This window comes from Odontomachus brunneus, unplaced genomic scaffold, assembly GCF_010583005.1.
Source record: "Odontomachus brunneus isolate Ranch 3 - 2012 unplaced genomic scaffold, Obru_v1 Obru_scaffold_069, whole genome shotgun sequence".
Classification (NCBI taxonomy): domain Eukaryota; kingdom Metazoa; phylum Arthropoda; class Insecta; order Hymenoptera; family Formicidae; genus Odontomachus; species Odontomachus brunneus.
In genome coordinates this window covers 1,087,837-1,108,141 of record NW_022639519.1, presented here as the reverse complement: position 1 = coordinate 1,108,141, position 20,305 = coordinate 1,087,837, and the positions used below count along the sequence as shown (strand labels likewise).

At 37.0% G+C, this 20,305-nt stretch overlaps 2 protein-coding genes across 7 annotated transcripts in view; one reads left to right on the top strand and one right to left on the bottom strand.

Moving 5' to 3' along the window:
- The window catches only part of LOC116846740 (endocuticle structural glycoprotein SgAbd-1-like), a 2,332-nt gene extending 691 nt beyond the window's left edge, over nt 1-1,641 (bottom strand). The window contains exon 1 of the mRNA XM_032820975.1: nt 1,561-1,641. Coding sequence (XP_032676866.1) covers nt 1,561-1,572 — 12 coding nt within the window. The 5' untranslated portion in view covers nt 1,573-1,641. The remainder of the gene's footprint in view (nt 1-1,560) is intronic.
- LOC116846737 (sphingomyelin phosphodiesterase) overlaps nt 1-20,305 on the top strand; it is a 109,633-nt gene that overhangs the window by 57,501 nt on the left and 31,827 nt on the right. For 4 of the 6 annotated variants that reach the window (XR_004378594.1, XR_004378593.1, XM_032820970.1 and 1 more), the window contains exon 1: nt 15,003-15,374. The exons of the other annotated variants lie outside the window; for them this stretch is intronic. The gene's annotated coding sequence lies outside the window, so the exon portion shown is untranslated. Of the gene's footprint in view, nt 1-15,002; nt 15,375-20,305 lie in introns of those variants that run through there. 6 annotated transcript variants of the gene reach the window in all.

The following is a 20,305-nucleotide window of genomic DNA, read 5'->3' as shown; positions in this document are numbered from 1 at the left end:
TTTTTTTTTTTTTTTTTTAGTAAAATAGTAATAGCGTGCATATAAGATTATTATCAGTAATATAATAGTAGAATTTAAAATAAAAGAAATAGTTTTCTTTATCATAGTTTATAGTAATTTTTGATCAAACATTTTTTCTCAGTAGAATAATAAAAGTAAAAAGAAAACGACATCTCCTTACTGAGAATCCGAAATTTTGAATTTTGACACTTTCGGTATAATACATAGAGAAAAATATCGGTGTACTGCTAAAAAGCGATCAGCTTACTTTCCTTTTTTTAAATAATTTATCTTCAACGAAGAATATTTTTTTGATAATAATCTTCAAATATACTCAACACAACTTTGATAAAAGCTCATTATCGTGTACTCAAAAGAAGAATTTGATGCTTGTGATGAGTACTTGATAGAAGAGAAAGAGAAAAGATTTATGCTGGAAATTGCTCTGTATTATGCAATGTCAAAAAAGCTCATGGCTGCTCCTCAATCAAGCGACGTTGCGTCGTTTATTAAATGACGAGGCTGTTTTACGCAGATTATATAAAATCGATTATGTAATCAGTCGGAAAGTACAGAAGGCAAAAAGTCACTACTTTGCGCTCAACATTGCGCTGCGAAAAAAATTACAGGTCTCGCGGCGATCTGCGAAAAGGATCAGATATCATGTACATGTTAAATAATCTCGAGATAAGCGAGTTAATACGTGTGTGGTGTGTAATTAAAGATTCGCCGCTTCCTAATACGAGCCTCCCTATTAGTTCATAGCGTTCGATCCGTTATTACAGTTAATTCCATTCTTTCCAGTCAATAAATTAGTCAGACGTTAGTTAGTTCACGGGTTCGTAACGAGCTATTGTTCGTAACGATCGGGGAAGTCCAAGAAAATATTATCGCGAGTGAACGTTCGCGCATTCGTGACAGAACGTGACAGGCGGAGAGCTTCATGAATGTCGGTTTAGATTAAGCTAAAGTTACGAAGATTTAGCGAGTGTTACGAAAATGTTTGTAAGAAACAGACGAATAGCCGGTTAAATCTCGATTAACTTTGACCGACGTCTACGGATCGGTATTGATTTGATGACGTTAACTTGACGGATTAATTGGCTCGTGCGCACAGAAAAATACATACTGCATTCAAGTAAATGTTACTTGTCACAAATATTTCGTGAGTTCGTATATCTGCAAATGTATCGTATGTTTATAAAATTTACGTCAAATTTATTTAAAATACATCCGGAGTCCTACTAAGTTTAGCATTTCAATCAAGAATAAATTAGAATAAAAATTCGGTGGAGTCAACGACTCTTTCTTTTATAAAGTTTTACAATATTGTTGTAAAAAGAATAAATTCTTCTTTTGAGTACACGATAACGAACCTTTCTCAAATTTATAATAACTATATTTGAAGATTGTTATCAGGAAAATATTCTTTGTTGAAGATAAGCATTACTTAAGACAAAAGAAAGTAAGCCGAATGATTGTTTTTCTCAGTACCGAAATGACATTTTTCTGTGAGTGAGAATTGCCGAAGATTAAACTAAAGATAGATGAAGAACTCACGAGGAATTTCATTTTGTTGAGTGTGTTTCGAACTTCCTGGTCCGATGGAGCGTGATGAGATTTCGAGTGTGATCGCCATGAGAGTCGAATGCGTTTTTATACGAAACCGTAGACCCCACTTTCCTTGATCGCGATGGTACTCGAAAAAAAGAAGAGAGAAAAAACCTGGGTTCCGTCCGGCTCGCGCGGGAGGAAAGATAGAGAGAAAAAGTAAGAGGGTAGGGGGAATAGTGTCTTCCACCAAAATTCGTCTTGACCTTTCGCGACGCCTAAATTGACCATTTGCATAATTCCCCCGAGAAACCTGTTGGCATTGCATCGCCCGCGACGTCCTCAGAAATTCATGATGCACGCGACATGCACGATGCAATCGTGACGTCACCAAAGAATGGCCCGGCTAATGCCCCTGAGTGTGCCTCGCGGTTCGAAAAATCCAGAGTCGAGAAATCCAGAGTTAGAAATTCTCTTGAATATCTAAACGCAGGATTCCGATGCTTCAAATAGAGAACTCGTGATTCGCGGATTTTCTCTCTGAAGCGAAAGATAAATTAGTCGTAATTATGAAAGAATAATCCAACCCATGTGAAATAGGTTTCGAAAAAAATAAAGATGAAAGTTTGATATTTAAAGAATATACATAGCATTCTCTTCGCAATCGCTCAAGAAGTCAGAGTCAATTTTCTTTTTTTTAAAGATATACAGAAACAAATATTTGAGAATTTATTGGTGAGTTATAAAGTTCACTTCTATGAAATAACATTTACATAAAATAAACTTTATATCCTGCAAATAAATTTTGAAGTATTTTTTTCTCAGTGTATTCGTTGATACACTGAGAAAAAAAGTATTTACAAATTTATTTGTAGAAATAAATAAATTGTAGAAATAAATTGTATAAAGTTTATTTGACAGAAATAAGCTTTATTTCATAAAAGTATTTTATATCCCACAAATAAATTCTACAATATTGTTTTCTCTAAGCTTAACTCTTGAAAAAATGAATAAAAAAAACGCAATTAGTAAAAAATGGTACAACTAATAGGAAATAAAAAATGTTTTTAATTAATTTTAGCCCATAAGGATTTTTTATGTTTTATATAAAAAGACATATACACTACCAATTAGTAACAAAAGCTTAAAAATCCTAATTTTATGAGTTGAATCATTCTGATATAACTGGCAAATTTTACATTCAAATCGTCATTCAATTTCGATCAGATTGCTGTTGCTGGAGACGTGTTATTCGAGCGGCGTTTGCATAATTCTGAAAAATTCCAGGATGAATCGCTCCGTACGAGGAACCCGTTTGCGAAACAAGCACACACCGCATGATCGCGTGTACTCTTCGTTACCATCTCGATAAACGTTAGACACGTTATATTACTCTGGCAAATAGGTAGGAAATGCGCTCCGCTGCTCCACGATTTACGAGTTGCCTGCAAATCGGCTGCCGCGAATCCATCGTTGTTTCGTTTTCGTAAAGCCGTCCTTGCCGTCGAGGCGCGACGGAACGTTTGCCAGAATAAAAAGTAGATATTTTAAACAATAGATGATTTGCAGCACAGTATCCGAATCATTAGCAATTGTGTGAGTTGGATGAATCAAAGAGTAGGATCGATATTAGGTTCTTTCGAAACAGAGTCGTTAGAAAAGACTCGATTGCGAGTCTAGCCGATAGAGCTTCATGCGAGCGAAGTATTCTGCAAGTCCTGCGCGTTATAACAGATAGTTGCAAAAATGGCATTATAGAGACGTTATGTCAGCAAAATTAACTTCGACGTGCGCAAGCCATAAAATTGCAATCCAAGATGATTAATCGCGAGAAGGGAGACACTATAACGGAATCTGTCGGAGACTTCAACGCCCGAACATGCTTTCTCTGCTTGCTCTTCTCTTTGCCGACGTGCTCGCTCGCTTCTACTCCCGCTCGCTATTTACAAAATTTTTTTAAGTGAAACATGCATAGAAGAACAGAATTGCGTTAATGTCTATGTCAATCGACTCGGCTAAGCATCGAGAGACAAGCGCAAAAATCGATAAACAAAGAAACCGATTTGAAGAGGGAAAAAAATCGGCAAGAAAATCTATTTGAATTTTCACAATCATTAAATGAATCAACGTGTCATTAATATTTTATTTAAATTATACAATAGACAAAGAGAGGAGATACAATACTTATATACAATAAATAAATACATTAAGAAAATAATACTTGAAAATTCATTCGTAGGATATAAAAAATTTATTCACAAAAATAAACTTTATATCCCACAAATAAATTCTCAAGTATTTTCTGCAGTGTAAAAATGCATTACAGCGGCAAGCCATCGTTAAAATATAAAAAAAGAAATATATATATATAAAATATACTTGAATATATACTTATTTATATATATACTTATAATTAAAAAGATAGTGTCTTACGAAATAATTGATTCAATTACTGAAATATTTTATTCTCTCTCTTCCTCTCTCCCTCTGTATTAAGTAAGACCTATTTGTAATTATTGCCACCTGGTCGATAATTCGTACACGTACGGAAAAAAAGACACGAGGTTCGTCCGCACGAGTCGTGCATTACGACATCGACCTTGCCTGAGAACGAGTGTGTCTTACTCGAACGCGAAAGGCCGCGGCCGTCTTTTCTTCTTTTTCCCTCAATGTGAAAATAAAAGAGACGAGATTTCTCACAGCGTTCAAGAAGAATTATCGCGACAGCAACCCGCTTTTCGCGGACGTTTTTCAGAGACCAGAGACACCGCCGACGGTCTCTCCGACTCCACGAACGAAAGCGAGAAGGACACGTCGTCGTGGCGACGACGAGGTCAACGCGGTCGAAATCTTTGTTTTTCTGAGGCGATACTATGCGCCGCGTTATGTCACTGCCGGTAGCCATTACTCAGGCAAAACCGTTTCTGAATGATGCGGCTCAGCCGTTCTCAGCGCCGAGATTTTCTGAATGAAATCCTTATCCTGTGTAACGTAGCTGCAATTAAATTCATTATGCTTGCCCTCCTCCTGGCGTCAATTGTTATCGCGTACGTTAATCGCCGATAGCTCTTACTGAATTAATCGATATAATCTTCCGGGATGTTACATACTTAGACGTGTATTAAAATAGTTGTTAATGAAAACTCGCCTCAGTTGAGATACTCAGATTTGAATTTAGTGTTAACAGTGTTGGGCATTAGTCGGTTAAAATTTTCCTTGACTGAAATATAATCGGCAAATTCATAATTAAAATTAATAAATTGTCATACATAAAGTCACAAATAATTTTATCAAACGATAAAATTAATTATTAATCAAACTTTAATTCCAGATAACACAAATTACTAAAAGATATTTTAAAGACGTCCATAAGATATTTAAAGAACGTCTTTTGGTAAATTGTGCTCTCTGAGATATGATTGATTATACATTGATTAATAATTAATTTCATCAATCAATAGAATTATTCGTGGTTACATATATGACAATTAATTAATTTTTATTATTGATTAGCCGATTTTAGAATCAAAGAAAATTTTGATCAATTAATACCCAACTTTGGAATTGGAAGTCTTTCAGCTGATTACAAATGTTACATATATTACATGATTCACATGAAAGTGTCAAAATCTAACTCTGATGTCATATCTGAGTATCTCACAATGCACAACATTGTAAATCCAAGTGTGTTATTTTTAAACAGATAAGCATTTGATTTAGTTTTATTTACACATTTTTTACGATTTTAAATTATGTTATTTAACATGCGTTTAAGAGATGTAAAATATAATTTAATACGTTTGAATGTGCTAAATGATGTAACTTAAAACATTAAGGAACATATAAAAAGGGATTTAGCTAAAATAACATACTTGAATTTGCAGTGAAATTTCAAGTAATAACTATTAATACAGGCTTTAGTGTCATCGATTACTGAATTATGTGCCGATTGTATTTAACACATTGGCATTCCTGCAACCGGCCGTCACTGCTGTCGCGAGAATGACTGCTTCGCAACGTTTTGCAAAGAACCGTAGTCTATATCCGACACAACTCAATGGGAGAATACGTGTAATTAATCCTCTCTTTTTCAGTGGGACGACGTGAGCGATGCGAACGTGCATCCATCGTAAATACCGTTGTGACGGCTTAATTGTGCGCGATGACAGATTGCTACAATGTCGGAATTCCTTGAATCAATCTCTCCGCCGGCTTGTGAGCTACCGTGTGGCACTCTCGTACCTCATTTCCGAGGGAACAAAGCGACGCCAATCAATGTCCGTGTGTTGAGTGTTTACCGACTCTCGCCAGTAAATCGCACCGAGGAAAGCAACACCGCGATTGAAATTTGCGACTTCCCCCCCACGTTTTCGTCGCGCTTGTGCACAGCTCGTGACGTTGCGTAACAGATGGGTCCCAGCATTTCTACGTGTTCGCGACTCTCTTCGTTCAGCTATGCAGAATGCATAATTTCGTCGGGCGAATTTCTGAATTATAATATTAATCCTGACGTGCGCTCTCGTCGCAAAAATCTCGAACAGATTCACGATTGATCGATTATTATGAGCCATCGTTATTGCGGGAATAAAACATTTGCTAGGAACTTTATCCTCTCGATTTTGGGAATCAGCTCCTTCTGCTCTCTCGTGTGAGAGCCTTGAACATTAAATAATGTCATTGGCATAACTGCCGGATAATGCTAAGCGCCCATAAAAGGTGAAATGGTGGTCATCACGTGTGTGCGATTCCCAATGTCGCGAAAATTATTCATACAGGAATAAGATGCCACTTTGCCGGGCGTTACGAAAATATGCGCATAGGCGCTGATTATGCAGAATCGATAGCATACACCCAGAAAAATACGTACTGCATTTGAAATATTACTTGTTTCCAGTATTTCGTGAGTTTATATATCCGCAAATCACACAAGAGTTTATCATAAGCATCAAATTCAAAATACATTTCAAATTCTAGTGAGCTGGCATTTCAATCAAGAATTTTAAATTAAAAAGAAAATTCGGTTTTCTTAGATACACTGAGAGAAAATACTTGAACATATTTCGTAGGACATAAAGTTTACTTCTATGAAATCAAGTTTATTTCTGTGAATAAATTTATGTATTTATGTACAAATGAATCTTCAAGTATTTTTTTCTCACTGTGGCGTCGAACAAGCTTTTTCTTCGATTAAATTTTATAATATTCTTGTGAAGAGAATAAATTCTTCTTTCGGGTACATGATAATTTTCTCGAATTTGTCACATAAGTATATTTTGATTTGATTGTCAAGAAAATATTCTCTGTCGAAGATAATTTTACACTGGAAAAATATACTAAAAAATTTATCTGTAGGATATAAAGTTTATTTTTGTAAGATAAAGTTAATTTCTGTGAAATAAATTTTTATCTTACACAAATGAATTTTCAAATATGTTTTCCTCAGTGCACTTAAAAGAAGGGAAGTGAACAATCGCTTTTCTTACACGGAAAAAAAAGATTTGGTTGAATTAACCAAATATCTGGTCGAATATGACCGATCCAGAAATTTCGATTGAAGTAACCCGAATTCTATTAACAAGATTTTTGGTAGACTAACCAAACATGTCTGGTTATTTAACCAGATACGTTTGGTTAAATAACTAGACATGTTTGGTTAGTCTGCCAAAAATCTTGTTAACTTAAACAGAATTTGGGTTACTTCAATCGGAATTTCTGGATCAGTCATATTCGACCAGATATTTGGTTAATTCAACAAAATCTTTTTTTTCCGTGTAACAGAATAGAATGATATTTTTCTGTATGCAGTCGCACAACTTCCTTGCTTTCACACTTTACGACTATTCGGTCACATACACCCACTAAGGAAAAAAAACTTGGAATTTGTTTGTGGGATATAAAGTTCATTTTTGCAAAGGAAACTTTTTATCCCACAAATGAATTTTCAAGTATCTTTTTCTCAGTGCACTTACAACAATATTCGTTGCGAATAGTATCGCCATATCGTGCATCAACGCATAAAGCTCAACGTCCCGGCTACAGACACGCTCACTCACTTTCGTTAAATCGGCAAAATCGACGCGACTCTCCAGTTGACGCCCATGACGTAGGCAATTAAATTATTCGCGTTACCGTGCCGTGCTGAGTGGTTTCGGTCATTTATAAAAAGATGAAATGATTGTGACGTCATCAGTTGCTAATGCTCGACGGCAGGCGTCAACCTTCCGAGAAAAACTTGTGAATGACTGGTTCTATCGTGCCCCAGGCTTAACTAGCCTATCTATCTACCTATAAAATGAGACACAACATTCCGCTTCTCCCTCTATTTCGCGGATTCCTAACTAACAAAGACAAATCTCTCCGGATTTTTTATTGCACGTCCAACCTTGTCCACTTGCGTCGTCGTGATCTCTTCGTAACCGGGTCTCTCGAAGGCCGAAATAGGCTGAGCTGCGGCACGAGCCGGCACGTGATCTCCACGTGGTATCGCGCATAATAATCCGATCATCGAGACGCGATCCTGAAATACATTTTTTGCGCAATGCAAATGCGCGATCAACATCCCGAACGCGCGTCTTGTTGCGCGGCGTTTTGCGCTGCATTGCGCAACGCGCCGTCCGCAATTTGCTCGTTATTAGTTCGATCCTCACGTTCAAGACTCGCTCTCCGTATTTCTTTCAGCGACTTTTATTCCGCGGACGTATTGCACGTTCTAAAAGGTCCACGATGTTTATTATTTGACGGTTGCGCGCGGCGCACATGTAGCGCCCTGCGCAATCCCTACGTTCAGCGGCAGGAGAAAACGAAAATCTCATACGTGTGTGGAAACTTGGTAGCAATCGCCTGTGATGAATAAAACACAGGGTACGGACGACGGGTTTGCGAGAGTATCGTTATGTTCTCGTGCATCTTATAGAATAATAGCGCTCTTGACGGAGATAGCATCGTAATCTAGCATATAATTTATTTATGCGCGCATGTAATTCCCCCTGAGACTGACTGACTACGCCGACCGCGTGTCACACCGCGTGCGACCGCGCCGGAAAACTCGGAATTAAACGATGCAGTGACGCGCAATTCGGCGCGTCAGCAGTTGTAGATATCTTTTGCACGTCATCAAAGTCTCGAGTCACAAGTAGCAATAATACCATCTTCCATCATCATCGGTGATGAGATACACTGAGAAAAGCATACTTGAAAATTTGTAGGATATAAAGTTCATTTTTGTATGAAGTGAAGTATATTTCTACGGAATAAAATGTGTTTCTGTGAGATAAACTTTTGTTCCACAAATTTTCAAGTATTTTTTTCTCAATATACATTCGACGATAATCTTCATACATTTTGTCAAGTTTAATCGAACGGATCCTCGTTGCTTGCGGCGAAAAAAGAAGTTATTTAAATCGGTGTTCCTCGGAATTTCTTGGTATTGTCGCGCGTGCAACGTGCGATTAGGCTTTCAACGAGCCCGGATTACTTGGTACCGAACGCGGAGCGTTTCGCTAACGACTCGCCATTAAGTCTCTAATTAAGCGGCCAAGACGAGAGTGACTCGCGCGAGGTTGAGTACTCCTGTTATTAGTCCTATATAATATAGTTGCCGCGGGGCGGCCGCAAATGAAATAATTATCGCTTAGCAGCTGTTGAGAACCGCCGAGTACGACCCCGGTGCATCATCGTGCGTCAATCAACCGAGATTTTAGCATAGTATCGCGTGATATGGCATAAGGTGCTTGAACTATCAATTATATGTATCCGTAAGACGTAAAATCCACAGAGCTCACGACTCATGTGCGAGACGTGACAGCCATTAAATGATTGACCCATGCACTCAATAAGCGCGCGCCGAGACCTACAATCTCCCTTCCTCTGACGTAATTAACGAGGATGCGCTTGCAGCTCGTGGCTACTTGCTCGTGCGCTCGTATTGTTCGGGACACAAAGAAAAGGATTAATTAGCTCATCGCGTTTAATTACGATACGCGACGCCGAGAAATCAATCGAGCGTCCCATCATTTGCAACAGGTCTTGCACTTAAGTCGATTTCAGACAATGATTACAAGTGCATTGAGAAAATGCATTGAGCGAATGCATTGAGAAAAAAAAAATTGATTATTTTGTGGGATATAAAATTTACTTCTGCGAAACAAAATTTCTGCGAAATAAACTTTTATACCGCGAATAATTTTCCATATTTCTTCGTCAGTATATACTTGTAGATACGCTAAACTGCAAATAGAATTTTATTCCTGCACTGACAAAAAATTTGGTTAATTTAACAAAATATCTAATATCAGTACCCGCGACAAATAGTTTGTTGATATGGGACGGCAATTGACCCCGTAGTGGGAACAAATGATTTGTTACTTCAATTTACTGCTTCAAGCAACACATCTTTGTAATAGAGACGTAACTAACTTTACCTAAATAGACGAGAAATGTGATTTGTATCTTAAGAAATATATGTTTGTTAAAATGATAAATGATAAGAAGTGTAATTTACAACGATAACTATTTGATTTATTTTCTTGACGATCATTAAATTATTCTGTATTTCAGTTCTGATAACTGAGGGTTATTAAAAAACAGTTTTTTTCTCTGTGCGGTTATATCTGCAAGTTACGCAAAATTCCGAATCAAATTTGATTTGTAATTTAGCTTACGTATCGCGGAAAAAATTAAACATTTCGCGCACGTAATTCTGATTCATCGAGTGTTTGTTCGCAAATGGAGTCTTGTTCGCGCATTTCATCGCGGATCGTGGATCGCGGATCGCCTGAAGCTGATTCCACCGGTGAGTACTGCTTCAAATGCTTCATTTGTTGATTCAAGACATTATTCTTGATAAATACTCGAGTTGGATCGCGCTAATTCCCTCAATGCGTATTTCCCGGGCTCGCATGCTCAACCTTCGATCAACACACCTTCGATTACATGCAACATAATGTCGATACAGCTATATAACTTGCATTTTTCGCGCTAGAATAACATTATCGAGTAATGCAGTCACATCTAACACGCGACGTATAAATTACCACGTGCCACATCGAACGTATCTAGCCATAATACGACTGCTTTACGAGGTGCCACGGTAATTTCTGCCGTTATGATGACCATAAATGACATATTTTATCGTATAATGAGTATACGCGGCACACGCGAGATACGTGTTCTTGTTGTTGAATGCTCTTCTGTTTAAGTCGTTTAGCATTTCGTTCTCAGACGAGTCCTCGGAAAAATGGAAATGGAAAAATTTCATCCGCGATATAACGACAGCAGAAATGATTAACAGTAATCGCTCGTGTTGTATCAGCAGCGAGTCTATCGTCTTTGACTCTCGAAAAAAATACGGCAATATATACGTTCTATATATCGGTTCTATGTCATCGGTTAAAATGGTTGAGCTTGCTTGCTTCCTAGTCAGCATTGATATTAGTATCTCGATATGATTTTAGTCATGTATACGTGACTAATCACGTATCTCAAAATGTCAGTGTGCAACTTCAATTGTGTTCTCGATTGTTTCGAAAAATCTTCTCTACCGAGAGACAGCGACTAGAAATCTTCGAACGCTCTTCTGTATATTACACGACGTGTAAGATCACGAATAGAATTCCATCGCGAATATTGAAAGTCATTTTAATGACGAAACTAAAGATCGAAGGATTACATTGATTTTTCACATTGATGATATAATTATATGCAATATTCGTGTCGGATAATTTGTTTTAAAGAATTTCATTTCGTCCACACATTATAATTTAACATTAATATTAATAACGTAATTTTTATGCAATGAAAATACGCGTAGAAAGTAAAGAATATTATATTTTTCCAAAATTCATAAATTTACGGTATATACTTTCGCGTATGAGAATGATAGTCAAAATTCTTCACTATAATGTTGCAATTTTGAGTAAAAAAGATATATTACGCGTCGCTTTAAGGTCTACACGGAGAAAAAGATTTAGTCGAATTAATCAAATTCTAGTGAAGTATGAATGATTCAAAATTTCAGGTCAAAGTTATCAGAATTCTATTCAAGTTAGACAGAAATCTTGATATACTCTGAGAAAAAAGTATTTGAATATTTATTTGTGGAATATCAAATTTATTTATTGTAGTAAACTTTATTTCACAAAACTGAATCTTATATGACAGAAATAAACTTTATATCTCGCAGATAAATCTTTGATTATTTTTTTTAGTGTAATTTAGATACATACTGGTGACTTCAACCGGAACTTCTGGATAGTTCGTGTTTTTGCAAAAATGCAAAAATTGACTTTTTTTATTAATTTGGTTGATCCAGCCAAATTTCTTTTCCGTATACAATCTAATAGATCATACTTGTACATTAGAGTCACTCTAATCAGAGTTTGGCCATAAAGGAATAACTTTTGATTGGTCCGCTATGTTTCGTCAAATCCCACGTAATATCCAATCACAGTACACCTATGACAGTAAGTTAGGTTAAGTTAAAAAAAAAATAGACAAAGAGAGAGATTGAAAATATATCTCTCTTGCAGGATCTTGACGAAACAACCGCGCGTTGTGGCCAAACTCTGAGTAGAGTGATTGTAGATAATTTTGCAGCGCCTCTTCATGGCGATAGACCGAAATATCTAACTAAATTTTCATTTGAGCTAACGATAAAATAGATACCAAAACTATCCACGAAAGATACCGACAGAAAGATGTCGACTCAATGCGAAAATAGATATCTGAACTATCCGCAGAGAGTACGCTAGCGCCACTAGTATTAAACGAAAAAAAAATTTTTGTTTCACGTATTTCCAGATTTGTTAGGAAACTTGAAAAAAGATTTAAAGACGATTTTTGCATTCATAATCGCTTATTGTAATTATTCTACGATAAATCTTCTTTGCATCTGAGCACACATGAAATGATTCTTTGATGCGAAGTGGCGTTCGGGTTGCATAGAAACAGGCGCGAGAGTTGCTACATATTTTACACACCTATTAATCAAAATAAAAACAGCATTGACAATGTTGTCTTCCATTACCACGAAATCGTAATTAACTGCAGATCCAAGTGTTAAAAACAGAAGTTTTGAGATGAAACGAGAATTTACGATTTATTTCAGAGAATACTTCTAAATAGAGCGTCATGTTGTATGAATTCTGTTACTGACTACATAATTATTATATAGTTACAAATAATAGACTGTCGAAAGAACCGTTCTATACGATTAATTATACATTCAAGTCGCTTTGGTTTATAGTCAAAGTAACTTCGGATCGATAATAGAATAAAACGGAATTATAGCCATAACATTATTGCAAATTACACACCCCTTTCGTCGTTAATAGATCTTCACACAGATTATGGAACGTCTAAAGCTGGGAATATCCGGCTGACCAATTCTAGGAAGCATTCGCGAGACGGTTGAGCCGTAGCAAGTTATAACGGTGAATCTAAGTTTGCTTGGTTCAACGTTAAACCGGACGTAGAATGTGAGAACTCGTCTTTCGACATTTATATCATGATCGTGAACGGTACTTGGCATCTTCAAGTTAACAAAATATATTACACATATATCAAACCACCTCTGTTGATAAATTGATGAGTTGGGTCAAAAACCACCCTTCGTTTTACGAATTGGAGATATTATTTTTTATTTAAATATGTTTATAGATTAGATTTGAGGCTTTCACGGCCATTGATACAATGTCTAGGTATAGCTTTCGGAATGGAACTGTTTCTTGAATCAGCGATGTGCCGACGTTTCGCAAACGTTGCAGTTAATTGCAACGTTTACAATTAACTGCAATTACTGAAAGTATCAAAGTTCTCAGCCCTAATGATGCAAACTGCAACGTTTGCGAAACGTCGGCACATCGCTGATTCAAGACACGGCTCCATTCCGGAAATATCGGATACTATATCGGATACTATACCTAGACGTTTATAGATTATATAAAATTTGTAGAAATGTGCACAATGCTCATTGTATTGTCATCTTTGGGCAATAACGAGAAAGTACGAGCGCGATTCGACTTGGTTACGTTGAGAGACACAATCCACATGTCACGAATTAATGAAATTGTATATTCGGAAGCAAATAACGACGGCGGAAAATTTAAATAGGGACTTTAGATCCTTCCGGAACATTATTATTACTGAAGGATATTAGAGAAGATGTTCACGATACATCAAACCTTAGAATTAGCACAGTTCTATGTCAGTTTAACCAGTTTAACCTTGTGAAACCAGGATCGTATTAATCATCGAATTCCGTATCAATGTCGATACGACGTAATACGTATTAAGTGCAATTACGCGTACACATTTGATCGATTATTGTAGCGCGACTAATACGCTAATTTGAAGGCGCTGTCTTTTGCGTAGATGCAATATATAGAGAATGATTCATGCCGATTGTCACGAAGTTCTTTTATCTTAAGTTACCTTGTCTCTTTTGTGTGAATATTGTCGAGAAAATTTATCTCTGTTAAAAATAACTTTGTTTAAAAATTAATTACTCAGTTAAAAATAACTAAATATTCCATAATCGAAATATTCCTTTCAAGAAACAATTACAAATTCAATATAGAATATTGAGAAACAAATTTAACATCTAATCGCATTGGCATCAAAATGTTTATTCGTGTCTTCGACTAAGACAATACAATCAACATTTATTCGAATATTCTGTTTTATCGATACAAGTACCTTTATAATGCCGATTTATAAGTGTCGATTTTTCAATAGTAGTTTAAACTTAGATTTAAATTCAAACGCACATTATTAGAACGGAACTCAAACGTAAATCTAAATTTAAAGTATTGAAAAATTAACCGTTAATGTAACTTATAAATTTTCTTATTAGTTTATAAATACTTTTAGAAGCACTTTTATTGATAAATTCGGCTCTACAATAGATATAGTAAGCTGTTAATTTTGTGCTCTAAGACTGTGGCGTAATTTTCTATAAAAACGTTTTTTGCTAAAAATGTTTTTCATTGTCACTTGAAGTCATAATCCCTAAGTTTTAAGCAACCAAATTGTAACTGTTAAAGCAGCTAAAGAGGCTTTTTGTTAGAAATTAAGCCTCAGACTACAAATCTAAAAACTTACACCTATTATACACACTGACAAAAAAAGAAATTTCAAAATAAGAGCTGTAGAATACAGTATAAGCATTATGCCAAATTTCTATTAAAAATGTTTGAACATCCTCATTTCGGTCAAGACAAGTCATATCCAAAGATTAGCCACGATAATAAACAATCGCTCATCCGCGACATTGCCCGACAAATCCATATTAAGTCACGCTCGCTTCCTCTACGAGAATTATTCACGACCATGCATTTATCTTCCGAGGCAAGCGCAAGGTTTCTCTTCAAACTCAAACTTCTACCGCGCAACTCGCCGATTGGTCGCGTGGGTGGCGGACGGGAGCGCGCACGCGAGCGGGCGCATGCTTGCGGCTGCGTTCAGTTTACGCCGTGCGGTCGGCGTGAAAGGTACGGTTCGTACGCGGCGGACGTGCCAACGGGAAGAAACGTTTTGTGATCGCATGTATCGCGTTCGCGCCGGGCGACTTTCGGTCTCGTATGATCTCCGTGAAGCGGACGTGAGCAACGACGAAGAGGCTCCGGGATCCAGCGCGATGTCGCGGGATTAACAATCCTTCACGGACACAAGTCAGCGCGCAAGTCTCTTCTCGCCCTCTCCTTCTTCCTTTGCATCTCTCAGTCGGAGGATACGTCCCGTTTTCGCGTCGGCCGTTTGAACGTCAGCCAAGCACGGCGTGCACTTTTATCACACCAGCGCACTCGTTACACTACACTTCGAGATTCGTAAGTATCTTATCTTCTTATGTGAGATCTCTCTCATGCGAGCGCGAACGTATCGCGATAATTGATCTACAAGAGATAGACCAAATAATGTGAACATCTAAAAAGTACAATATATTGTTTCACATTAACTTGGCTTGGTGAAGTTCTTGGGGGAATGTTTCTGTAAAAACGGAATATTCGGGATGGATATCAAATGCTTTCTCTGCTGTCACTTTGCTGCAGCAATTCTGTGTTGTTTGGACACAATTCTTATTAGTGCTCGACCTTATCTTTGTCAGTCAATTATGTTTTTCGGCCATTATTCTTCGCCGATAAAGTCTTCCGACGAATTGTTCCCTTTGGAAGTCTGACATGTCGCTCATTTCATCGACTGCTCGTACTAACCGCCGTTGGAATAAATATAAGGGCCGTGGCACACAGAAAAAGCAATAAGACGTAAGCAGTAAGCAAATTGACCAATCACAATCGTTGATTCTTAAACCGTAAGAAAAATTAGCGACTGTGATTGGTCAATTTGCTTAATGTTTACGGTTTACTGCTTAAGTTTTTCTATGTGCCACTAGCCTAATACACTGGCGTATAAAATAGAGAACAGACGATAGAAAGAGAAGCAAAAGATAACCTTAACTTTTGTTTGGTCAGTGCAGCCAACACACAAAGAAATATTTATGTAATATTGGTGTTCACATGATTTTGTCTAATCTCTGTATACATCTGTTTAATCGGTAAATACCGATTTATCTATCGCGCGGGTGGCGCGACTTTTAATCGAGGAGAGGATAGCGGACGCCGGATGTGCACGCGCTGTATCCAATTGCATTCCGCGTATCGGAACCGTGACTTCGGTACAGGTGCTCTTTACTAGCCAGCGCGTCTACACGATATTCTCCACGGATGTCAATTAAATTTTTTCAATGAGGATACCCTCCCTCTCACACTCGGCTGCTCGTCCCGCGGTATATAGGTAAAGCGAGTTTTTTAGAGCTAAGTGATCGTCACAAATGACACACGATAACGTCAATGTTTTGTCTTTAGAACTTACGTAAAATCTGCGTAATAAATCTTATGTCCTTTATAAACAAGCGCGATAGTTATGGCGACGATAGCATCGTGCCAAGTAAACAGCATGCTCGTTATCGGTCATGCGCACAATATTATCACAATATAGTTTGTAAAATTGAGCAGTAATTCAATGATGAAATCGTAATTTGCAAACCCCACATGAACCCGGCTCAGTTTTTTTATGAATAGCAACTATTATTCGAATCGTAATATTAGCCACCACTTGTTTTGCAATGTTGAATTTTAAGCTATGTAGCGCTAAAACGTCATTCTATCCTTATTGTACATCTAATGAACGATGAAGATAGAATAACGTTGATAGCGCGTTTCCCGAACGGCACCCTTTATTTCAATGAAACTCGTGCTTGAAGTAGATCGATTTCACTCCGGCGAACGGGATCCCGAAACAGTATCGACAAATTTACACACGCGGTGCTTGAGAAACTTCGAATAGAGTCTATCAAATACGCGAATCCATTTCGGCAGGCAAAAAACCAATGTCGAAATCGGGATAGATGCATTTTTATCTGACGAGTAGAATTTCCAGACGAGGTCGTTCTGCAGACGACGATAAAAATAATATACAGCGATAAATGAAGATCACGCAAGAACTACACACTGCACTATACACACCCACGTCATGTAATTACAAGCCATAACTGCGTCGCGCTCATGCATACAAAACACTATCTACAGGGCGTCTGACTATTAATGACACACCTATTGTGTGCAGATAGAATTCGTCAAAACGAACACAAAATTCTTCTATCACTTTGCAAACAACCACGTACAATTTTGAGTTATTAAAAAAGGAAAATTAGTGAAGCTGTATGATGGCGACGCTGCCGTCGTGTGTATGTGTGTGTGTATGTGTGTACGCTTGTACGTTATGTCAGACTGAACAAAAAAGTCATCTACCATTTTGCAAATGACTACGTAAATCTTTGGTTATTAATTAAAGAAAGTTGGTGCATGATTGTGCGCGATATCACGCACAAATCTTCTTTGATTAATAATTAAAAATCTGCATGATTATTTGCAAAATGGTAGAGGACTTTTTTGTTCAGTTTAATCTAATGTTCAAATACACGACGGCAAACTTTGCTATCACGACTCATCTGCCGTCTGTGATCATTCGTCAATCTTCTTTAATTAATAGCTCAAAATTTTACATGGTTTGCGAAACGATAGAGGAATGTTGTATCCAGTTTAATGAGTTGTACTTGCAATAACGGGGTGTGTAATCAATTGTCAGACACCCTGTATAGCATAACAACGGTATTGACTGTATCCGTGACTGGCGCGTGGGCTTTGTCTCGCAGGGAGGAGGAGGAGCGTGTGAATACATACTCATAACATCGGCACGTGTTACACGTGAGAATCGCTTCACGTTTCTTACACGCACATTCGCTTCCTCCACGTTGCTCGAAAGAGCTTCATGGAGAAAAGCGTATGAGAACAGAGAAGCAGTTCGATCTCGGTGTCGAAGAGCGGCAATGATGCGTTTACAATCGTCTCGCATCATCGACTTGAATTTGTTGTATAAGTCACGCAGCATGAATATTAAATCTTGTTATTCTACCGTTAAATTGAAATTTCGCATAGTTTTCTCCGCTTCTCCGTATCGTTTAGATTATCATCAGCCAATGTTGATATTTACTCGATTTTATCAATGAAAAAATTTCTATGAGATCTAACCGTGTAATCGTAGTCTGTTTGATCACGTTTGGCGCGAGACACTGCCATCCCTTGATAAACATGCGTGACTCTTCAATGAAGAAATAATAAGAGGCATCTTCTCTCGCGCATTTTTCGTTTCGTGTCGCCAGGATGTTTGTGCGAAGTTCTAGCAAATAACACGGATGTGAGTGTGTACGCGATAAAAGTGACGTATCCAAGGCAAAAATGTCCTTATAAATATTGGATATACGTCGCGTACGCCAGTACGTGGACGGGAATTCGAAACAGAGAAATTCAGGAATTAGGAAATCTTTATCTGACCATTATATCATGCGCGCAATGCATGCAGAAGTGTTTTTATAGTCCGGTTTCTCCGTCACGGAATATATCTTCGTCTTTTTTACGCCTTTATTAAAATCTTGAGCGTTTGCAATGTGTTTGCACACGCGTGCAATTGTCATATCATTTAACTTTTACGATGCTAATCTTTTAATGAATACTGACGTTTGAAACATTTTTATTGTAATTTTTTTTGAGCAATTGAAATTTCTTACGTCATTCATATCACTACTTACTTCTTTATGTTATTCTATTTTTCGCAGCTCGTGACGATAACATGATTGCATTATTATCATCACGTGTGTCATGCATGATAAAAGATTTTTATTTTGCTACTCTTCGTTTCATATATCCCGATCAATTCACTACAAGGATATGCGGAATTACAATATAAATGAGTTGTCGGATTGTGGAAAACAACTACATCTTTGAATTCTCGAAATGATTCGATTAGTATGCTGTCTGGCAAGTGCCAGACACACCTTACTCTCTAAAGTATAATCAGTGCATTCTTACATTGAAACGCTATATTTATAAGTAGTGATTCAGTTTATAACTACTGCAATCAGTAAAATCTATTCTCATTATCGATGTAGTTTGCGAACACAGATATTGCACGCAAGGCGCCGTTGGCGCACATGGAAGCCATTAATTTCATTGTCATATGCGCAGAAAGTTTCATCTGGTATATCGAAAAAAATATAATCTCATCTTTAACAAAAATCCTTTTATATGTAGCCTCAAGAGGATTCTAAAACTGAAAAAAAAAATTTCTTTTATTTGCTAAATTTTTATTGCAATTGGTAAATTTTTATTTGTGCAGGAGGAAAATATTCCAAACACAATATTCTTGAAATTAAAGGAATTCAGTTTATTATCTGCAGTACAAGTTGTTCTTAATAGAAATTTTTTTTTTTATTTTTTTTTTAAAAGCATCCTACTCGAAATAAACATATTCCTCTTGACTCAAAAAAAGAAAAAGAGTTACAATAAAATCTAAAAAATTTTCGATCAATAGTTAAAAAAAAGTAGCATTTACTTCAATAGAAAAAGAGTATGGCATTACAGCAAATAGCATCTTGTAATTGCAGTTCTTTTGGATGTTGGAAAATATGTTCTCCTTAGTTCTAGAAAAATCTTCTTGAGACCATACATAAGAGGATTTTCGTTAGGAATAAAATTATATCTTTTTGGATAGCGTATACTAAGAACTTGTGTATTACAGATTTTACAGTGAAATTTTACTTCTACTAGTCAAAATCAGTGACAAATAAGAAAAATAAATATGTGCGGTAAAGTGGGAGTGTGAGTCGAAATTTTGATCTTACTTTCAGCCTTACTATTTCATTCGACACTTATTTTGACGCTAAAGAAAGTAAAAAGGGAAATTTCGGACATTATCAGAGTCAAAGTTGGAGTAAATTGATTAGAATTAAATCTACTTTGCTAAAACCTAGCTCCTACTGTGTACAATTATAGATTTAACATAGGACCAAAATTTCGACTCGAGCTTTCACTGAAAATCAGTGAACATTCACTGATCATTGGTGAATGTAATTCCTGTATACTAATTCATTCAGAAGCTTTTGATTGATACACTGTAAGAGAGTAATTAATCCGAGTGAACCAAGTAAAGGTCTGAAAGTACCTCTCGAGCTGCAGCATAACGTAATATTGGCAATGACAGCACGAGAATACTTACGTATGCATGTGCAATTACGCAATTACGTGTTGTCACCTGTCAACGTACTCGACGATTCGGCCGTCCGCGGCATACGTTATCGACGATGGGCTTCTCGACGTAAGGAAGCCGTTATATATTTGCGAAAGAACTTTCTCCCACGATCGTG